The 23,604-nt window shown below is 37.8% G+C and overlaps 1 protein-coding gene across 2 annotated transcripts in view; it reads left to right on the top strand.

Annotated features, from left to right (window-relative positions):
• LOC109227248 (cation-chloride cotransporter 1) overlaps positions 1 to 22,693 on the top strand; it is a 25,289-nt gene extending 2,596 nt beyond the window's left edge. The window contains exons 2-13 of one of the 2 annotated variants that reach the window (XM_019392335.1): positions 5,119 to 5,265; positions 5,716 to 5,794; positions 7,115 to 7,206; positions 7,813 to 7,927; positions 8,081 to 8,181; positions 8,352 to 8,413; positions 8,713 to 8,940; positions 14,201 to 14,315; positions 14,512 to 14,706; positions 15,704 to 16,104; positions 17,530 to 17,691; positions 21,392 to 22,693. In XM_019392335.1, the coding sequence (XP_019247880.1) occupies positions 5,119 to 5,265; positions 5,716 to 5,794; positions 7,115 to 7,206; positions 7,813 to 7,927; positions 8,081 to 8,181; positions 8,352 to 8,413; positions 8,713 to 8,940; positions 14,201 to 14,315; positions 14,512 to 14,706; positions 15,704 to 16,104; positions 17,530 to 17,691; positions 21,392 to 22,470 (2,776 nt within the window). In that variant the 3' untranslated portion in view covers positions 22,471 to 22,693. Of the gene's footprint in view, positions 1 to 5,118; positions 5,273 to 5,715; positions 5,795 to 7,114; positions 7,207 to 7,812; positions 7,928 to 8,080; positions 8,182 to 8,351; positions 8,414 to 8,712; positions 8,941 to 14,200; positions 14,316 to 14,511; positions 14,707 to 15,703; positions 16,105 to 17,529; positions 17,692 to 21,391 lie in introns of those variants that run through there. The other variant, XM_019392336.1, reaches the window with a different exon arrangement.

Raw genomic sequence — 23,604 nt, 5'->3', positions numbered from 1 at the left:
ATGAACACTGGATTTGACGCAATATGAAGAGCAACTTGATTATCACACACAAGTTCCATCTCACTAATCTCACCAAATTTCAACTCCTTGAGCAACTGTTTGATCCAAATTAGCTCACATGTCGCCATAGCCATCGCTCGATATTCTGCTTCTGCACTAGACCGAGCAACCACATTCTGTTTCTTGCTCTTCCAGGACACCAAATTTCCTCCTACCAAGACACCAATATCCATACGTAGAACGTCTATCAGAAGGTGATCCTGCCCAATCAGCATCTGAGTATCAACGATCTGCTCATGCCTCGACCCTCAAACAATAAACCTTTGCCTGGAGCTGATTTATATACCGAAAGAATGCGAAACAACTGCATCCAAGTGACTATCACACGGAGAATCCATAAACTGATCACAACACTCACAGAAAAGGAAATGTCAGGTCTTGTCACTGTAAGGTAATTTAATTTACCAACCAACCGCTATATCTTGCAGTAAATAGATAGTAGAAAACCTTCAAAAACTTCAAAATAATTACTGTGCCATTAAGATCTTAGGGGGATTTCGACTCTTAGTCATTGATTTACAATTCCTAGCTCATTTTTGGTGGTTGAAGCTTCTGAAAAGTCACTGGTTTGATTTCAAGTTTGATTTTGGGGGTTCAAACCGATCTGTGTGTGGATCTGTTGGTTCTTAAACTTCTACAATCATATCTGGTTTGCCTTGGGTTGTAAAACTAGTTTTGAACTGCTGTTCTTCACTCGCTGGCCTTAGCTGCTTACTCACTTGATCCTGCTGCTGATTCTCTTCTTCTGTTTCATTTCAACTTGACTTTCAGGTACACATTTGAATCTGCCCTGATGTAACCTTCAATTGGAATGAAATGAAGTCATATTTCAAGTCTTTGATCACGTAAATGCTTGTGGTTATAATCAGGACAGTAATATGTAATCGCCTAGCCTTAATTTGGTTGATTTGTAGTATGTTAAGGACTGTTCAATTAGGACCATTGCTGAATTGTTTGGATCATGATGTAATAATAGTTGGTTGTACGTTAGATTTGTAGTGTAATTCTGACTGGAATGTGTTTAATTGGACTGTATTGGACTGTTAAATCTGAGGTCGAGTTTCTTCATTCTAGAAAAAAGCCTTAGTATAGTGTAATTCGAATTCATGTGATGACTGTTCATTAAAATTTGAGCTGGTGTTAAAATCAGAATGTATACCATGTCAATGTTAAATCGGGTCTAATAAATGTTTAGTAATGTAGTACGTTATGTTTTGACATCAGTGAGTTGATTTTAAGAACAGAAAGTAACATTTAAATTGGTGAAGTTTGTTTGTTAAGTTTGATAGCTCAATTTAGTTAACAATTACTTTGCTCTAATCATTGCCTCCTGAACTTTGTAGTAATACGTTTAGCTATACATAAGCCTGGGCATGAAAAATAGAATCTAAGCAATCAATATCACCTTATTTGTTCAAGTTAAATTGAGCTGTGGCTTGGTTTAGAAATCAGGGCTCGATAGCCTATTTCCAGGCAGTTTGGGCTTCAGTACCCTAACGAGTGGCCCAGGTCCTGTTCTGACTTATGTGTTCGTTTAGACCTGGGCCCAGGCTTATGACTGGTCCATTTGTGCATAGGACCTGGGTTATGATTTCTTCACACGGGCTGTTTTCAAGGCCCAAAATGGCTCTTCTGAATTCATTGAGTACATGGACCCAAATGTAGTAATTCCTAAACATTGTTAACTAATTAGGACTCTTTCTTTTATTTTAGAGACAACTTAAGTAGAAAAATTGTAGTTGCTTTAGATCAGCCTTTAAATAATAAATGAGATGAGCCTCGCCGAACAAAATGTGTAAATTGCGGGGCCCTCAATAAATGCTTATACTAAAAATACTTAGACTTCGAGATGGGCCGTTTAGCGAATTTCACGGCCTTCTCCAAAGATAATAACGCGATAGTCTCTTTAGGCACGCAATTTAAATAATTTTACCTTCCTAAATACGGGTGCTCATTTATGTGACCCAAATCCAAATCCCAACGAAGTCGAAATGTATCAAAAATCGCGGGTGCATTTATGTGACGCGGTTCGAGATGTGTTTTCACGACGTTGCAATTCTCTTAAAATAATAATAATAAAAGTGGTTCAAAGTTAAAAGCACATAGATTAAAACATGTACTAAAATCAAACAAATAAGCCAAATATGATAGTTGAGCGACCGTGCTAGAACCCGGGAATGCCTAACACCTTCTCCCGGGTTAACAGAATTCCTTACTCGGATTTTTGGATCGCGGACTGTTAAACAGAGTCATAATTTCCTCGGTTCGGGATTCAACCGGTGACTTGGGACACCATTAATCTCCCAAGTGGCGACTGTGAAATCTTAATAGTAAATCCCGCTCCGATTGTCCTTTAAGTGGAAAAACTCCTTTACACCCTGCGGGTGTAGGAAAAAGGAGGTGTGACAGCTCTGGCGACTCTACTGGGGACACAAACCCAGAACTTCGGTTCAGGGTTTAAGAATTCGAGCTTAGAATAATTGTTATGTTTGGCTTTATCTGATTTTCCTACATGTTTTCCTGCTAAATGTGCTAAATGCTTTACCGCTTTGATATTATTTGAACTGTATATTTAAACTGTGCCGAAACCCTTCTCTTCTCACCTCCGGGGATGTGCTTACTGGTTGAGACTCCCTATTCTGTTAGTGTCATACCTTGAAATAAGAAAGAGGCCGGACAAGTTACTAAGCCGGACGATCTCGCGGGTCCCCGATACGTAGCCCCCTCCTCGACTCGAGTTGTCCGCTCGAGTACACAGTCTAGAACACATACCCAAGATTTGAACCTAGAATAACTTGACTTCATGCCAGATCCCTAGTAGGAACGCTTATTTGCATCACGTGCATTTGCTGTAGGGACTCAACACAGGGGTTGGGTCCGTCAAGGACAGGTAACCTGAAATGAAAAAGACCATCCTGATGCATCTTACGTGTTGCATATGCATTTATTTGTCTCGGACTTGCATGCTGACCGGCTTTGGAGTATTTGGGAAAAATTGAAAAAAGGGAGAGAAATAGCAGTGTAGAAAGTCAATTATTTGTCAAAATAGTGTCAAAACTCTGCCGAATTTTTGAGAAAAATGAAAAGAAAAGGAAAAAAGGGAAAAGAAAATTTGTTTTCACAAAATGGTTTGTTTTGTTTGTCAGTAAAAAGAAAAAAGCAAGAGTCTTATTTTCAAATGGTTTGTTGAAGAAGAAAATATAAAAAGAGTGTATTTGTCAATGAAAAANAACTCATTATACTCCCCTTCAGATAAAGAAAATCCCTGGTTACCTGTAGTCTCAGTCTGAGCAACATAAGCATTTTTGGGTGGGCGGCCATGTAAAGAATGGCATACATCACGAGTGTGTCCAAATTTATGACAATAAGAGCACTTGGGTCTAGATCTTCCAAAACGACCTCCTCCTCGTCTATTCTCCATAGTATGAGATGCCCGATTGTCCACTGATTGGGATACGAGGACAGATGAGTCAAGTGTCTGTGATGAGCTCACTGGGTGACTAGGTGCTGCAGCAAGACGAAGTAATCGAGAGAATAATTCATCAACTGTGGGGACGGTTGGACTAGCCAAAATCTGGTCACGTACTGAATCAAGGTCATTAGGGAGTCCAGCGAGTGTAAGAACTAGAAACATCTTCTGTCGTTGCTCTTGTTGTTTTTCAATACTGGCAGAAACTGGCATCAACGTCTCAAATTCTTCCATAACTGCCTGAACTTGTCCCAAGTAAGTAGACATATCTAATTCCTGTTTCTTCAAGCTTGTCATTCGCGATATTACATCACAGAAACGAGATATGTCATTAGTGCATAGATTACGAGCCTTTTCCCAAACTAAATAACATGTCTGGAATGGACGGAACAAGGGCATCAACTTGGAATCAATAGATCGCCACAGGATACTACATAACTGAGCATCATCCTTCTCCCACTGTGTTTTGGCCTTTTCATCACCTTCGCTAGCCTTTTTTGTTAAATGATCTTGAACTCCTTGACCTTTGCACCACAACTCGACAGATGAAGCCCAATCTAAGTAGTTTGAACCTCCCATTAAAGGTTCTGAGGTAATCATAACACCGGAACTGCCAGAACCCGGGTTTCTAGACCCGAAAGCATCGACTCCCAAAGACATGGTTGGATTATCACCAAATAACAAAAAGAATCAACTGAAAATTCTCTGAAACAGATGAAGAAAACACTGTGTTTGCCGGAAAAGTACTGTAGCTGCCGGAAAAATCAGTGGTCGCCGGAAAAACTCAAAGTGGTCGGAATCAAAAGAAAACAGTATGGGTAGGGTCGGACTTGCTGTGCGACCAGGCTGTCCTGAAGAAGCTCGGCCAAAAAATGGCCGGAAGAGGCCTCACGCGCCGGCGCGTGACGATGGAGACTCGCCGGAAAATATTTTCCGGCGGCGCGTGAGGGCGCGTGGGAGAGGTTCTGCCGGAGAATTTTTTTGTGGTTTGGTCGCCGGAAGCTGATCTATCTCGTGGTGGTGTTGGTTTTTGCACAACACCGACGGATATTGATTTTTTCTTGCGGACAGTGCTGTTTTGCCGGAAAAAAAGGTTTTTTTTTTTTTTCCTTCCCGGAGTCGCTGGAATTTATGCACAACGATAAATATCTCACGATAGCTCTGATACCATGTGAGAAAGCACAGGAGAAATTATATTATTGATGTATTAACATATGTTACAATGAGCCTTATATATATACACACATAACATGTCCTACTCCTAATATATATTGGATTAGGGTTATTTATTTACTCCTATTTACATGACTATTCTAACAATTATCAAAGGGAGTTTCGACGTGCTTGGCCATGAAAAAGAATCAGGGGCGTGTTGAAGAGAATAATTAAGTAAACAAAAATGTGCTCTTTTTAACAATTTAAACTTTTGGAGGAGATGACCACACACTTCAACACTTAGTAACTCAAAGTTGGATTTATTGGAAAGTCCAACATTCTTTTTTAAGGATTTTGTTTTCAGTTCATGCTTTAAAGAAATTTTGTCTCTTATATTATAATTTTATGCTATTCTGATTTACCCAATTTATCAGGAAAGTGAAAGTGAGTATGCAGCCAGATGTGGCTGCCAAAGAAATAGAAGGTTCAATGCCAAATCACAGCGTCAACGGTCCTCAGAAAGAATCCAAACTGGAACTCTTTGGCTTTGATTCTCTTGTAAATATTTTGGGTCTCAAGAGGTAAGAGGTAAACATTCTGTGGTCCTTTTCATTTTATTTACTTCTTGCCTACAAACCTTCTATCTTGTCGATTAAATAAATTAATGAACACGACACCAACTTGTTCCAGATTGAGGCGTTGTTGATTGGTTGGTTTAGCTTTGATTTCATTCTTCTCTCTCTCTCTCTCTCTCACGCACACACACACATACACTCACACTCACTCACTCACCTTTTCCCCTTAAGAACTGCCTAAAAACAGTAGTACTGTGAACAGCATTGGAAGTACTAGAGCTTTTCTGTTGGGTTTTTTTTGGCTTGGGGTTGATGTCTAATTGTGTAAGACTTGACACGTCCTTATAGCCTGATCATTTTTTTGTTATCAGAATCGATCATCTTGAACTTCAACTTTCCTTTTCAGTTTTTGATGCATGAATAGTATTATGGTTCTAATCAATCTTGCTATTTCAGCATGACAGGGGATCAAATTCAAGCGCCACCTAGTCCAAGAGATGGTGGGGATGTATCTATCACCCTTGAGCGGCCCAGGGTACTGTGATAGGTTCTTAATCATCCGTTCTATTTCCTTAAAAGTTTCATGTCATCATGTCATGCCCCATTAACAATATGGTTTGGTTTAACAGAGGGGAAGACTGAAGGGAAAGGGGGAGGAAAACGTATTACTCTATTTCCATAAATTAATTATTTAACCAATCTACGGTGGTTTTTGTACAGCTGGGAGAGAAGTAAAAGACGTGCACCTTTCTGTTCATTTCTTGTGAGACTGAAAAAGTTGACGTGGATGGGTAGCATACTCCATTTTTATCCTCTCTAACTTTTACCTCCTAACTAAAAGAGGGAAATATCATTCTCTTTTCTTTTAATCCAAACATGGAACGTGCTATCAGTGGAGATTCTCTCATGGGATTCTCCTTTCTTTGGAGAATCATTCCTTAGTTTGGTTATCCTCTTTTATGCGTTCGTCGGTCTCTTTTGGGGGAGGCCAATGGGGTGTGGTTAAAAAAAAATATTTTTTGGATCTTTGAATAAACGGTGAACAGTGGGAAAGAAGGTGGCTAAAGGGTAGACTGAAGGTTATAAGAAGACAAAAGTGTAGAAAAGCTTAGTTTAAAGTAAATTCATAGTAAGTCAATATATTGTTGACTAATATTCTTGATAAATCTTCATTGGGCGTTCATATTTACTTTTAAACTAAGGTTCACCCTCTTACACCATTCCTAATTGAGACAAAAGTAGATAGAGTATAAACAGAATATTCAAAAGGTTAAAGCATGAGAGATCCTCAGTAAAATTTTTGTTGGATTTATTGGTATCGATGAATTTGCTTTACTCACTATCTCAGTTTTACACATAAGCTGCATGCAAGATAAAAGATAAATCTAATTGAGTAGTTGTGTTATTAATTATCCAATATGTGGTAGAGTGAGTGTTCATGTATTCTTAACTGGCTACCTGAAATACAAATATCAACAGTTCAGGGTTGTCCTCCTCTCCCCCCTTCATTTCTCCCTTTCTTTTCCAACTTCATTTTTTGAAGTTTGTCTACTGAGTTTTATTTCTGATCAGCATGGAAGAGTGTCCGGTGGATATTGTATTATACTTCTCCAATTACCTGTTTGGTTTCTCCTACTTCTTCTCTTGTTTTATTATTAAATTCTCACAATTATGGACCTTCACTTGTGCATTCATCAGAACATGCACTTTTCAGATTTGAAATGTTTAGACATAGATCATAAATTCATAACTTGCAGCTTGCATGTAGTGCTGAATTTAATTCTGTAATGATGGGTTGATCAATGAAGCTTTGAATGCTTTTTTAATAGTCTCTTTTTTGTGAATATTGTTGAAGCCTACTGCTGTCAAGTCTGGGACATTGATGGGAGTCTTCGTGCCATGCTTGCAAAATATTATGGGAATCATCTATTATATTAGATTTTCTTGGTAAGTTGCATCATATCCGATCTATTACGTGTTCTCTTGGGAATTTTTTTATGGTCAAGTCTTATAATACTTTAGCTATCAAAAGGTGATCAAGTCTCGGTTCCTTAAACTTGTATTTTAAAGACTCTGGTCAACATTCTGGATGTGAATAACTTCTTCTCATTTCCAATACTTCGGCATCCTGTTTGTAACTCCTGGGTTTTATAAGTACCCCACACTAATTGTTATGTTGAGCGGGTAAATTATAAAGCAGAATGATTCCTATAGTATAATTAAGTGATCTACTCACGTCAGAAGTATGTTTTGGTATTGATATTTCACAATGGTTCTGTGAGATACTCAAGGTGAGCTGATCTTCCTTCTATCTCTGGCATTCTCCTGTTACAGCACTTCTTAGGTAGTGTAATCTAAGAAAGGAGGAAGATAAAAGATCTATGAAATATAAATATAGGAGGAAGGAGTAAAAAAAGAGGAAAGGGGAAGATGCACTGGGTGGGAGTGCTGATACACTGGGTGGGAGAATTGATCTATTTGTGTTAGTCACGTGATATTCTTTTCCATTTGACATGCTGTGATATATTTGCTCTGTTTCCTTCTACTCTGTAGGATTGTTGGTATGGCTGGGATTGGTGAGTCGTTGTTGCTGGTTGCTTTCTGTGGATCTTGTACTTTCCTGACCACAATATCATTAAGTGCTATTGCTACCAATGGTGCCATGAAGGTGAAGAGGAATTTGATCGTTAGATAGAATGTAAATGAAGATAAAGGAGATAGCTTCTCTATTTTGCTTTCCTGTATTAGACACATGCACTTTCTTTATTTCCCAGTAACTTAGATGGTCAATAATTTCCTTGATTTGTTTTCTCTAAATTAGGGTGGAGGACCTTACTATCTCATTGGTCGTGCTTTGGGTCCAGAAGTTGGTGTTAGCATTGGGCTGTGTTTTTTTCTGGGAAATGCAGTTGCTGGAGCAATGTGAGTATAAAACCTGACCTTTTATACTATGACTTACTCACTTGGCGAATGTAGCAGAGGAGGCTACATAGCTTTCATCATTTGACACTAGCAAATGAGGTTACAATGCTTTTAACACTATCTATAACAGTTTGAGTTGATGCTCTCTGCTGTGCATGCCTGTCTTCTAGGTATGTATTGGGAGCTGTGGAAACCTTCTTAAATGCTGTACCGGCTGCTGGTATTTTTAAAGGTATTTGTTGAGTGAGATTGTCGCACTCGATTTATTGGTTAGAATTTAGTGTTTCAAGAAGACTGCAGATCATGTTTTTGCTATGAGTGCTCCTTGGATCTTGCCTTTTATTATAGGAGTAATTCTTTTTTGGGTCTACTTGTATAGGCAGGTTTGAATGTTTGATGATCATCTGCTCTCTTCCTTGGCTTTATGCTTCATACATTCAATGAGTACTTTTTGGTTGATTCTTTACTAGGTAATACACTATTTTGTCAACTTCATTTGTATTGCTGAATTTTACTCTGTCGTATATGCAGAAACTGTCACAAAAGTTAATGGTACAGCTATTGCGGAGCCCATTACAAGGCCAAGTTTGCACGATCTGCAAATTTATGGGATTGTCGTGACTATTCTTCTCTGCTTCATAGTTTTTGGTGGTGTAAAAATGATTAATCGTGTTGCACCGGCATTCCTTGTACCTGTTGTATTCTCATTGATCTGCATATTCTCTGGCATCCTTTTGGCAAGGCATGATCGTCCAGCAGGTTTATGTTGTTTATGCCTTCCTTTCTTTAATTTTTGAAAGCTTTGCAAAGTGTTCTGCTGCTTAGACATAGTATATTACACACTTAAAATTAAAATATATATAAGAAAAATGCTTGCTTGATGGTGTAAGGTTTTTCCTTTCACTCTTTCTTAGTAGAAAGCTGTCAACCAATTCATATGGTTCTGGCCCTTGAGAAGAGTGGAGGCTTATTGCTATTGCTAAGCTGGTCTGTAATACAACAACAACAACAACAACAACAACCCAGTAAAATCCCACTAGTGGGGTCTGGGGAGGATAGTGTGTACGTAGGCCTTACCCCTACCCTGAAGGGGTAGAGAGGCTGTTTCCGAAAGACCCTCGGCTCAAGAAAACAAAAGGACAAAAGGAGACAATATTAGTATCACCATAGAAGTCATAGGAAAAATAGGAACAACATGAAATCCAGAAGAAAGATGCAAAGCAAAGCAAAAGCGATAGCTAGTAAATAGGTCTTGCACTGAAAAGCGAAATAGTAAGACACAACGTTGCCGCTAGTTGTCATAGACAAAAACCCTACCAGACTAGTCCTACAAATGTACGAAGTAAGGCAAGACTTAATTACCTCCTAACCTACAACTCTAATACTTGACCTCCACATCTTCCTATCAAGTGTCATGTTCTCGGACCTCGCCATATCCTGCCTGATCACCTCTCCACAATACTTCTTAGGCTACCCTCTACCTCTTCTCGTGCCCTCCACAACCAGCCGCTCACACCTCCTTACCGGAGCATTTGGACTTCTCCTCTTAACATGCCCGAAGCATCTGAGCCTCGCTTCCCGCATCTTGTCATCAATGAGAGCCACGTGCACCTTCTCCCGAATATCATCATTCCTAATCTTATCCATCCTAGTGTGCCCGCACATCCACCTCAACATCCTCATTTCTGCTACTTTCATCTTTTGGATATGTGAGTTCTTAACATCCCAACACTCAGCCCCATACATCATGGTCGGTCTAACCACCGCTTTATAGAACTTACCTTTGAGTATCGGTGGCACTCTCTTGTCACACAGGACTCCAGATGCTAACCTCCACTTCATAGTCAATCTGAATTTGATAAGTCAACATCTGCAATTTTCAGCATTTTATATCACTTCATGGTGTCCCTTACTATTTCCTTGATGTATTTAGCTTCCTTCGTCCTTCGTTTAGGACATTCTAAATTTACAGTTAAGTTTGATGTATACTACTCGTAGGACGTGCTTCTTTGCTTTGAATAATGTATATCGTTGTCCTGATTAAAGAGGTCACTATGCTGCCACAACTGCAAACCAGGAGTCTTGACTGGCACTTGGTGGGCCTGTCCACCAAGCGAACCAGCCATATCTGAGCTACTTACTGTAACTAGACACATGCATAGAATAGGCAGAAAACTGAATAAATCACACTTTTTATAACTAGATATAACCCATAAGTCCTATATCATCCATAATCTGACAAGATCTGTAGTTAACTAAACACAACCAAAATGCTAATACAGAGTTCATGAAGCTGACTATGAGTTCTCAACTCTTACAACTGAAAATTGTCAAAAGCATCATTAAATAAACTGTAGCTAAGCACCCACGATGGAACAATGGGTTGACCAACAGGCTGGAATGGTAGCTGCTATTCCTAAGCTACCAGATCTACCTTTAACTCTGTAAGATGATTAGTGAGTGGTGAGTCCACTAACCCAGTGAATAGATAATATCCATAATTGTTGGGGACACGAAGTTTATAAAATAAATCATATGCTATCAACTTTATATGAGATTAAGTACGAATATAATCTTCTATATCTGTAAACAAACTGCTGTCTGATGTTGTGTATATACTGCTCATCTCTTATCTAAATTTATTGCGAGTATATGCATATATTATCTTAATATCGTCAATCTACACACCCACACACAAGATTACCGGAATCTGAAAACCATGCTTACCATGAATGCTGTTACAGAGGTTAGAATCCAACCTGATTAATTAGGTAACCATGTGCATCGTGTGTATTTGATACCACCCTTGTTAGCCAGTAGTACTTGCACAATCTAAATCTGGCTCCTAATCTAATGCTGTCACATTGTACCTTTTACCAGCTTAATAAATACTTTTATCTTACAAAAAAAAACTAATGCTGCCACGAGTGTAACGTTATGTGATGACCCGTTACGAGGAGACGATATCAACTCGAATCTTTTGAGTTTTCTCCGAAAATTTACTTTCTCATCTTAAGCTTATAGTTTAACGGAAAAGCGTAATCTCTCGAAACTCATAGAATAATCTCAATATTTTTTTCTAATTTTTTTAAAATTTTAACATGTATATATAAATCATCAGCACAAAGATTGTGCTGGAAGCCAAAATGAGAAGGTTACATCAGTTCATAAGAAGAGAAAGAGAAAAAAAAAAAACCAAAAGTCCTTGTTCTTCTTACAAGGAATCTAACACATCTAGAATTGCCTCGGATCCTCTATGGATTCAGATTTACACCAAAAACTGAAAAGAAGTATACAATTCATCTTGATTTTCTGTAAAGGGCTGCTTCTATCTTCAAAACATCTTGAATTCCTCTCCTTCCATATTGTCCACCAAATGCTTGCTGGGACAATTTTCCATCTGTCTTTGTTCATTGTACAGTTTCCTCCTTTGTTCCAGCATGTCACACATCAGAGGCTCTTCCAGGCATTACCCATCTGATTCCTCTGAGATTATGAATAAGTCCCATAGCTGGCTAGCCTGGCTAGTAATTCTACAATGTAAAACAGATGGTTGATTATCTCTGCTTCCTGCCCATACAAGTAGCATTTTGAACAGAGTTGGAATGCTCTCCTTATGAGATTATCCCGAGTCAAAACAGCTTCTCTTGCTACTAACCAAGTGAAACAGGCCACCTTGTATGGCACCTTGACTTTCCAGATATTTTTGCCGGGCATAAATGTGAGCTGAGATCCTACCTGGTTTAGATCTTTGTAAGCTGAGCTAACTGTATAGTTGCCACTACAATGGCTTTGCCATCTAAGTGTATCATCTCCCTCATGCAGCCCATTGCTCTGTTCTAAAGTACTAAAAAACTCTGTTATCCTTGGTATTTCCCAATCTTGAAGTAATCTTCTGAAAGTTGGATTGCTTCCGTGTGTGGACCAAACCTCCTGTAAAGTGGCCCCCTGTTGTAGACTCAAACCATGTAGATCAGGGAACATCACCACTAGACAGTCATTTCATGACCAATTATCCTCCCAGAACAAATAATTTATGCAGCCCATTGCTCTGTTCTGAAGTTCAATGTGAAGGATCTCAAATAATTTATTTTACAACATTGTGTAATAGTTAAATCATTCTTTCCCAAATAAATTGAATAATATGCATTATGTCTAAGTAGAGTTTCAATGTAGCTACCAATTCATATGCTGAAGCCAAAAACATGTCAACACAAGCATTTACCTGTCCCCGCACATGTAACGTTGCGGTAGAGCCATAATGGACTTGGGCGTTATCTTGATCATACTTGATAATTTGAAATCTCATTTTTGTTTATATAAACATGTACACTTTAGTAAAATGATGCTAGTTATTGGAAAACGCCAAATACAGGAAAGTTACTACTCAAGGTAGATCCTTAACATTGTTAATACTCGATCTCACAACTTGCTTCTAACAAAAAACCTGAAGAAATTATTTGTGGTCTTCTCAGCAAATTTGAATGCTTTAAGAGTTAAAGAGTAGGCAAGGAGTTAGCTAAGTGGGCAATGAATTATCTAGTGAGTGGACCTAAGGTGGGCAGTGAAGTATATGATGAGAATCCTAAGTTGCTCGGACACGGGTGCAGATCTAGAGGTCGGATCCTTCAAGATGTAAATTCTAAGATTCGGGGATATGGATCCTCGGACGGATACGGGTGCGTGGATCCGACTAAAAATAATTCAAAAAAGAAAAATATCTCTAAATTATGAGAAATTTAGTGGAATACTTACGTATAGCTTGTAAAGTGTGGATTTCATTTTTATTCTCAAGTTGTAGATAAGTAAAGGATTGATTTCCTAGATAAGGTATGCTATTTTCTTCAAATTTACCCTAGTTTTGGTTCTGATTTGGGGAATCAAATTGTTTTTCCTCTGGGATTTTTCCATCCGTCATGGTTAAAGTACCCAAAATTGTTTGACCGGTTCCGGTATGGATCCCATACCCAAAACCCATACTAGTGTCATGTCGACACGGGTGCGGCACCTAAATTGCCGTGTCGAAGCAACTTAGTGAGAATCTAATGTGAGGTTCCTGGTTTGAAAGTTCCCCTTGTTCTAACTAGTTAAGGCAACTAGATTTAGGGTTTCTAAAAGTCCTTCACACTAAGTAAAGTAATAATAAGGTTCCTTTTGCAATTTGGCCATTAACTAAACTTATTTTTCATTATTATTATTATTACTATTATTATTATTATTGTTATTGTTATTGTTATTGTTATTGTTGTTGTTGTTGTTGTTGTTATTACTAATTTATTACTGCTACTTCATGCACCTCACTCACTCTTTATGCATGTTTGAAAAAGTAAAAAGTTCAAGAACATAATTTACCAAATTCTTATTGTCAATCTAATCTTAGAAGAGCACATTTATCGTGCCATTATCTTCCAAGTTGGAAAAAAGGTACATATCATTATTTTTTCTTGTAAGAAATCAAAAGAAAGGAAAAAAAGATTATTTTTCTCGCGGTTACTTAATTTCTCATCCTCGGAGTTCAAAACGTTGCCTCAACGTTACTTAAAGCACATGTGCGGCAGGATATTACATTTGCTTTCTTGTATATCCTGGTTACAACTTTGCACACATTTGAGTATGTCCCAACTAATTGTTCAAATTGAGGCAGATTTCCTGTTCAATTGTGAAAGTATGTAGTGCTCCTTTCCAAGTGGAGTAACTAGATAAAAACAAGGACATGCAAAGGGAATGGTGGAACTAGACTTTCTAAAATGAAGGCCTGGATCTTCATTTGCTAATTTCTTTATTCGCTTTATGGGGTGGATACTATTGTCATAATTTTCTGAGAGAGACAAAATTTAAAAGTTCTCTATGCTTTACTTCATGATCATTTTAAGAGGAAACAGAGGTATAGGCTATAGCTTCCATCCTAGTATGCAAACTGCTCATGAAACTTTATCCTGATTTATAGTTAAACATAATTTCTTTTTGTTTGAATATATAATAGCGTTCTCATTACTTTGTGTTGCTATGCATGATACAGTTGGAATCACGGGGTTGAGTTCAGAATCTTTCAAGGAGAACTGGGGTCCTGCTTATCAGAGGACTAATAATGCTGGAATTCCAGATCCTAATGGAAAAATATACTGGAATTTCAAGTAAGACATGCAAATATTTGCTTGCTTCTCTCTCTCTTTCTCATGCGTGCTTGTTCATTATGCATGATATTTTTTCATTATGCATGATACTTTTGCCAGTAATAAGTCCATTCTTCTTTCTGCCTTTTACTTCGTGATGCATAAGTTCAAAGTGTGTTAAGTTGGGTCTTAACATTTGTTTGTTTCTCCATGTAAGTGCGTTGGTAGGTCTCTTTTTTCCAGCTGTGACTGGAATCATGGCAGGTTCAAACCGTTCAGCGTCACTAAAGGATACTCAACGTTCGATTCCTGTTGGGACATTAGCAGCAACTTTGACAACTAGCGGTTTATATCTAGTTTCAGTGCTATTCTTTGGGTCCGTTGCAACTCGAGATAAGCTCTTGACTGACAGGTACATCTAAATTACAATGCTCTTATGATGTTTCTCATTACTGTCTTGTTTGTAAATGAAATACAGTGGTCTGAGTGGCATGCTTTGTAAATTTAGACTCAAGTATGTTGATGTACAACAATTACTTCCCAAATTTTGAGTAGGTGGTGGTGCCATGGGTCAACAAACTGTATGTAGCGGAAGATCAAGAATACCAACTCCCAAGGCTTTTCGGAAAGTTGATTCTGTGGAATAATGAAGAACGCTCTTTATTTATTTCAAATTTCAGTTACATGGCTGGATCTGGATGTGATTAATTAAGACCTATACTTCTCTGTATTTGGTGTTATACTCTGTTTTTTTGGGGGGTGGGGTTGTAGAGGTAAGGTTGGAGGTGGGAAAGCAAACGAGGAAAGATAAATGTGTCCATTTGTTTAGGAAGTGAAAGAGGAGTGGAAGTAAAAGTGGAAGGGTGTTACCCTCCTGAATTTATCTTCAACTTTCCAAAAACTGGGGAGAAGGAGAAGCAAAATCTCTTTTACTTCCCTTTTAATATTACCAAGGGGAAGAATAGATAAAGTGTACCAGTCTTCCCCCCTCTCCTTCCTTGAATCCAACATATTGCGAGTTTGGGACTTTGGGATGGACCAGTTTTCCTTTTCCTTGTGCCTAGTTCTAAGGTCAATCTGTGATAACTCATCAATAGATATGCCATGTTATTGCAAGAATTTGTTGTATTGGTCTTGTTCGTTTTGATGTTGAGGACAGTTCTTTTCCCCCTTTTTATCAATTATTATCATGAGATAAGTTAATTAAATGGCACAAGTCAACTCCATTTTGGTTACTTACTTCGAACATGGTAATTACTCCTCAACCCCCCACAAAATCACTTCATAACTTTGTTTAATGACTTGTATTTGACCCACAAGCCAATAACTTTGTATGAAAGAGATTATTTCATTATATTAAATGGTATTTCATAATCTATTTACAGTGCCTGACTAATGTTTTCGTGCAGGTTGTTGACTGCTACAATTGCTTGGCCATTTCCAGCAATTGTTTATGTCGGTATCATCCTTTCAACGTTGGGGGCAGCCCTTCAAAGCTTGACTGGTGCACCACGTCTCCTTGCTGCGATTGCAAATGATGATATTCTACCAGTTCTCAACTATTTTAAAGTGGTAGATGGAAGTGAGCCTCATGTGGCTACTTTCTTCACTGCCTTCATCTGTATTGGATGTGTTGTAATTGGGAATCTGGATCTTATTTCACCAACTATAACAATGTTTTACCTCCTATGCTATGCTGGTGTGAATTTATCCTGCTTCCTTCTAGATCTGTTGGATGCTCCCAGCTGGCGACCTCGGTGGAAATTCCACCACTGGAGTTTCTCTCTTGTTGGAGCATTACTTTGTATAGGTATTTTCTTCTGCTTTTTGCTGTTGGACAACTGGTTTTATATCTCTGTGTTGGTTGATACGGCTGGTAATAAACAAATTTTCTATGTTCATCATAATATTCACTTCATATTGCTTTATCTTGCCAAGAAAACCATCATCTTGGTGCAACCGTTACAGATTAGTGAGTGTCGAGGAGTTTGAAACTTCCGTTGTTTGACTTGAGGACCTTTAATTATCAATAGATTGCATCTCCAAATACGTGCCACAAATTCTTTTGCCTATTTCTGACAGAATTTGGTAGCATTTTTCCGGGTAGTTTTTCGTTAGTCTGATTTTATATTTGTGAAGAAATGGATCTTGGCCTAACTCAACCCAGGATTGAACAATTGGAGCATGAATAACATAACATGGGGTCCAACATTGAGAAACACAACAACAGGGATCAATGGGTCTGGTTCCGATACACTGTGAAGAAATGGATCTTGGGCCTAACCCAACCCCAAAAGCTAGCTGATGAGGGATTGTCCAATATCATATAAGAAGACTACATCCCATTCCCTCAACCACTTTAGGACTTAACAATATTCAGCTACTTTAGGCTTTTGTTACCAATTCTAATGATAGGTTGAAGGGTTGAATGTATTCTCTTTGATTTTTACTGTGTCTTCATAGAAACTATAATTAAAAAAATAAGAAGATAACTAAGAATGAATTACAATTATTTGGCAATATAAGATTTGCAAAATATGTACTCAGCTTTTTTGCTTAATCTAAAATGAAATCAGTTCAAGAGAAGAAAAAAATAAAGGTTTAAAAAGATTACCAGGAACAAAGAAGGATTTACCTTGTGGAAATGTGGTCCTGGTTGTTTTTTATGTTTCGACATGCCAATCTTTCTTGGCTAACTCCATGACATCTTTATTACGTAAGTTGGCAATGGGATAGGTGACTATAACCAAACGTGCCATTAGTACTGTTTGCTGAGGCTGGTTCTTTTTTCTTTCTAGGATTCCTTTCCAGTGTAGACAATCATATTAAATTGTAATTTTTTTTCTCTAATATTTGGAAGAGTGAGAATTTTGGTTTATGAAAGTACTGATGTCCAGATGTAGGATGGCCTCTTTCGTTGCCTGAATAGTGGTAATGATTCAGCACTGCTAATGAGTCCAATCTTTATCATCTCATCTTGGCCCTAAAGGAGTCGCATTTTAGACCACTCCCTCCCCTGCCCAAAAAACAAACAATAGAAAATAGCAAGACTATGGTAAAGATACTATGCACAAGGTTCTATCCTATGTAGCACTTCCTGTGATCTACTTGGAGTCTTGGCTAAGCAAGGGTGCAAACCATATTATTTACCTAACCTTAATAGATAAGTTTTTCAATCATTTGATCTCTTCCTGCATTTCAGAGTAATTGATGTTCTTCTGCTGTTCCTTTTCAGTGATCATGTTTTTGATTTCTTGGGCATTCACTGTGGTATCACTAGCCTTAGCAAGCCTCATCTATTATTATGTGAGTATCAAGGGGAAAGCAGGAGACTGGGGTGATGGTTTCAAGAGTGCATATTTTCAGCTTGCTCTTCGTAGTTTACGATCTTTGGGAGGTATGTATTTGTCTATTTATGTATTTGTTTATTCATTTACATTTCTTGGCAAACAACATAAATCAGACCTTTTGTACTGTCCGTTCCTTGTCTTAAAACATCTGATTGCTCCTCTTATGTGTATTCTATAATTGTTTAAATGTTGAGGGAGAGAAATATAATTTAGGATTGCCTTTGCAAGATCACAGTTTCTTCAATTGTGACTGGTGATTTATCTGCATTTGTCTATGTGCAAACATATTTTTCTTTTTTCTTTTTGGATCTTATGTTGCTTTTCTTTTGGTTATTACAATTGAAGAACGTATTAATTTCTTATTATAGTTCATTTGTTTCTTACACCATTAACCTTTTTTACTGTTCTGCAACACTTGTTTGTATGTCAGTGCCTTGCATAGACATTTTTATTCTGAAAAAGTGCATCAGATGGTTGACTGCCATATTCATTCAGAAAGATTTAATTTTTAAGTTGCCTCACTCTTTTGCCGAAGTTTGTTGCTCTTAACCACATTTCTTTTAAATCTGATTGGTGTCCGGATACTTCTCAATCTGCTTTGGTAACATTATGGCAAGTGCGTGGATGCAAGTCTAGGCAAGGGCGTTTGAAGCATGTCTTATTTCAATCCCTCCCATGTAGTTGAGATTATAAATTTATCTAGTTTCGATTTGGGTCTTGATTCCTCCCTCTTGGACAATGTGAATTTTGATTTTTGCAGTCCTCCTTGGACCATGTGAGTGTTATATTTGTCAAAGGATGATCAACAAGTTGATAATTGCTAATGAATACAGAAAACTTCTGCGTTTCCCTAGTATAAGCTGCTTTCTTTATCCTTCAGGACCCTTGTTGTATCAAAATTACCGCCATATTGTATTATGAACCTCTCAGTCTTTTTAGAGCTGTCATTGATCCTTTCCGTTAGCACATATACTCCTCCAAACCCCACTCAATATGCTGCTTCTCGAATTCCTAAATCGTGATGCAATGGAATTCATTCCTATTTTGAACTCTATAATATCCATCTTTCACTTATCCTACAAAAAGGTAATCCCCTGTAGTCCCTTAGGAGACTTCTGATAAAATTGGAACGATACAAAGACGATTAACATGGCCGCTGCACAAGAATGACAAGCACAAATTGAAAATGGTCCAGTAAAGATAATCTCCAGCATCTCCGCTTGCTGAGAACTTCTCATATTCCGGCACTCTCCTTCCAACTGCATCATTTCTATCTCCATTAGTATAATGCAGATAATTCCTAACTTTGGGACTTTCCCTCTTCGCTGTCTGAATTTGACGGCTACTTCACACATCCTTGTCTATCTGTGGGTTCCTCTGGGAGGAGGAGGAGGAACCGGATAGACTAGCCTGGCAGGAAAGTTTTCCTTACATAGAATCCCCCTATGGCAGTATCATCCCTGTCAATCTGGTACTGGTGTCGTGTTGTGTCGACTCTGGTTGTCAGTTGTATTCTGAGGATCCTAGCAAAATAAAATTCCTCTATGTCAACTGCCTTCCCATTAGTCGTAATTGACACTGCTGCCATGGTATCCAGCGGTAACATCACTCTAGCCCCATTTCTCCTCTCGCCTCTTCCCAACTCTTTCCCCGCTCCTTTTTCCTTCTACCACCACCTTCTCTCCTCTTCCTTTCATCTTGTCCTCCCTATCTCCGCCGGCCCGCTTCTCCTATATAACCATTGTGCAAAACTTTGGGTACATGCAAACTCTGTACCCTCGTTCTCCGTCTTCAACCACCGTCGATGCTGAAATTCTTCCCCCACTATTCACGTGGATCCTGACTCTGGACGTGTCGAACACACTGCAGAATACATCCTCACATCCTCCCATATATGTCCCAAATCTTCTTAAACAAGTCTAGACTCCATAAGTGTGTTGGAATTTCGGCAACATTGATGACCATTATCTTCTCTGCTTCTGGATAGGGGTATGATAATAGTGCTTTTGTGATGTTTTGAATATTACCAAGTGACTACAATGTCTAAGTTTTGGTTGAAATGAGTAGTATCAAATAAGAGTTGTGACATTTATAAGGAAAATCATGTCTCCCCCATAAGCAATGAAAGTTATTTTCTTTTCTTTTTTTGTCGATGGAAAATTTCTTTGGAGATAACATTTTCAACTATTCAAGGTAACCAAACATGACAAAAGAATTTCAACTAGGAATATACCCTTTTGGTGAAAATAATTTTTTTTGGAGATAGCATATTCCACAATCCAAGAAAACCAAATATGGAAAAATGATTTCATCAAGAAAATTACTCTTTTGGTGGAAAATAGTTTCTTTGGAAATAACATTTTCAACAATTCGAAATAATCAAACATGGGGAAAATGATTTCGTCAAGGAAACCATTTTCATCGAAAAGCATTTTTCGCGATATCAAACACTCCTATGGATTGTCTCAAAATTTTCTTTTACATTTATTTTCGACAACGTACTCCTTAGCCCCACTTCTTGTTTTTACCTTAAAGGATTGTGATACCAAAGTCAAGAATTAGCTTTACTAATTAGTATAAATGTGCATATTTCATTTGAATAAACTTTCATTTTAAATCAAAGTTAGTAAGTATTCTTTCTATATGAAATCGTCCTATATAATATAATTATGTTTTTGATTTTATTATAAAGAAGATTTTAATTTTTATTTGTTTATAGCAAGGCATGTTTCTTTAAATTAAGCCAATTTCTTTAACTTTGAGGGCATCTTTTCCATATTAGGTACTTTTATCCAGGTAGAAATAATCTTATTTCACATTCTACACATGAAATAGTACATAGATTGTGGGATAATTTGTGTAGAAAATGAAGATGGTAACTGAATGTTGTATTAACAATTTGAGTTTTATGCGAGGATTATCGTTTTTGATGTTGGAACTCAAATGGGTCCTTAAATATTCTTATACCTATTAAAAGTTAACTTATCCATTCTATTGGCTTTGTTACCCCGGCTAAATTTCTGGTAAATTAACCGTACGAACTGGATAAGAAAAACAAAGAGAAGATAGAAGCTGCTGAATTTGAGTTATAATTCTGACTCCTCTTGTTCTATTTCAAACATGGATGACAAATCTTGTTTGGAGGTGATGAGAACTATTCTGGAAGTTTTCGAAGCTAACTGAAACTTGTTTGGTGGTCATACAAATTTTATTTAGCTAATTAGTGGAGCGCACTCCAGTTAATTTCTAGCTCAATCAAAAAGTTCAATTTAGTTATTTGGTTGGTCCTAGTAGGATTTTCAGTTATTGTTTTTGGCATCATGAAATATATTTTTGTGTAACCATGAGATCAAACTTAAGTGAAGTTTCAATTTTTAAATGGATCTAATTGAGTTATCTTTCAGCAAGTTGTCTGTAACCATGTAAATAGCTTGTAATCGTATTGCTGCAAAGGATGGGTGTAATGGAAATATGAACCTTGGAGTATAATTCGCTTATTTCATTGCAATATAAGCATTAGTAAAATAAGTAATAATTTGAAGCACAGAGAATCACGGGATTATATGTTTTCTCCTGTTCACTAGGCATCATATAGTAGAACCGTCATCCTTTAGAATTTGCATCTTTATTCTTGGCTTGGCAATAACTTCGATTTTCTGAAGAATGAAAAGGTTATACTGTGTGATCTTATATATTGGCTGTAGACCTCCAAAATGACCTGCAATAAACATCCAATTGTGCATGCAGCAAGTCAGGTACATCCCAAAAATTGGTACCCTATCCCTCTCATATTTTGTCGTCCATGGGGCAAGCTTCCAGAAAATGTACCTTGCCATCCTAAGCTTGCAGACTTTGCCAACTGTATGAAGAAAAAAGGAAGGGGAATGTCCATCTTTATTTCTATTATAGATGGAGACTATCATGAACGTGCTGAGGATGCCAAGACAGCTTGCAGGCAGCTAAGCACGTATATCGATTACAAGCAATGTGAAGGTGTAGCAGAAATAGTTGTTGCTCCCAATATGTCAGAGGGCTTTAGAGGCATTGTTCAGACTATGGGCCTTGGGAATCTCAAGCCAAACATAATTGTTATGCGGTACCCTGAGATATGGCGGCGTGAAAATTTAACTGAAATTCCTGCTACCTTTGTTGGAATAATAAACGACTGCATTGTTGCAAACAAGGCAGTAGTTATTGTGAAGGGTCTCGATGAATGGCCTAATGAGTATCAAAGACAGTATGGTACCATTGATTTATACTGGATAGTGAGAGATGGTGGTCTTATGCTGCTGCTCTCTCAACTGCTTCTCACAAAAGAGAGCTTTGAGGGCTGTAAGATTCAGGTATTCTGCATTGCCGAGGAAGATTCTGATGCAGAGGGACTCAAGGCTGATGTAAAAAAGTTTCTTTATGACCTCCGGATGCAAGCTGAAGTGATTGTCATTTCCATGAAGTCATGGGAAGGCCAAGGGGAGCAGCAAGAATCCATTGAAGCATTTAGTGCTGCTCAGCGCAGAATAGCTAGTTATCTGGGAGAGATGAAAGAGAGAGCGCAGAGGGACAAGACTCCTTTGATGGCTGATGGAAAGCCAGTGGTTGTCAACGAGCAACAAGTCGAGAAATTCCTCTACACCACTTTGAAGCTGAATTCGACAATTCTAAAATACTCGAGGATGGCTGCAGTTGTGTTTGTAAGTCTACCTCCTCCTCCTGCCAATCATCCAGCATTCTTCTATATGGAATACATGGACCTGTTGGTTGAAAATGTACCTAGGCTCTTGATAGTTCGTGGATATCGTAGAGATGTTGTCACTTTGTTTACATAGGTGGTTCTGTTCATCTTCCCCTTTACCTCCCCTCCATTTGTTGCTTTATTTCAATAGTTTCAATTCAATTCGTTACCTTTTCTTCCTTTTTTCCCCTTCTTTTTTCTCCTCGAGGTGGGTGTACAATATAGTTTTTGTAATCATTAATTCTTATTAACAGGATATTTGAAGAAAGAAAATTTTGTTGTTGATGAATCTCAAGGTGATGATTAGTCTTTTAGAATACGTTGAGATAGAAAATTTTGCTATCCGATGAATCTCAAGATGATTAAAGTACGTTGTTCTATGATGACTATCAGCTAGCTTGCAATTTTTGCTTTAATTTAATCGTATCTTGCCTCAATCTTGTATAGTTGTCTTGCAGTCCATGACTTATTTACCTTTTGGACTAATTTTATTAAGGTGCTTTGCAACTCTCAGTTTGCCTTTTTTAATGGGGTATTTCAGTTGCGATGCTCAAAATGATGACAATTGTTGGACAAAGTTCAATCTATTTTGCTTAAAATTAATATAAATAAATGTAAATAAATAAATAAGAGAAAAGGATCTAAATTTGTCCTTGTATTTTTGCGAAAAGGTCTAATTTTACCCTTCATTAGAAGTTTGGCTAAGCAATGCGGCCCGAAAATGCCCTTAGTCACTTAATGGAGGGGAGTTGGTTGAGCTAAACTTTCAAGCATAACGGCTAATTTGGACCTTTTCCTTTGTATTATTAATTAATCTCTAATTATTTAAAGTAGCATATAAATTTACCATCTAGCTACACTGCCACAGAAACGCAGCTTCATAACAACTCAAAATGCCCAAAAAAAATTCCTCTAGGGCACAGTCAAAATACGTCATGGCTAAAGAAGAGAAAAAAAATTCCCTTTCTATGATTTTGAAGTTCTGAAGTGGTTTTGAAGATGAAGGCCGGTGATGTTCTCCTGAAGAAACTATCATAGATAAGTGGCTGTGGAAGTTATGTTGTGGTGAAGGGACGGTAGACAAAATAAATTTCAGATATAAGACTAATGGAGAAGTTAGGGGCGTGAGGTTGTTATGAGTAGAGAAATTGATGGTGTAGGGGTATTCATAAAAATCCAAAAAACTGAATAAAACCGAAAATTGAACCAAATCGACCAAAATAAACCT

Source organism: Nicotiana attenuata, chromosome 6 (assembly GCF_001879085.1).
Source record: "Nicotiana attenuata strain UT chromosome 6, NIATTr2, whole genome shotgun sequence".
In the NCBI taxonomy this organism is placed as follows: domain Eukaryota; kingdom Viridiplantae; phylum Streptophyta; class Magnoliopsida; order Solanales; family Solanaceae; genus Nicotiana; species Nicotiana attenuata.
Note: the sequence above shows the minus strand (reverse complement) of the source record. Positions and strands in the feature narration are given on the sequence as shown.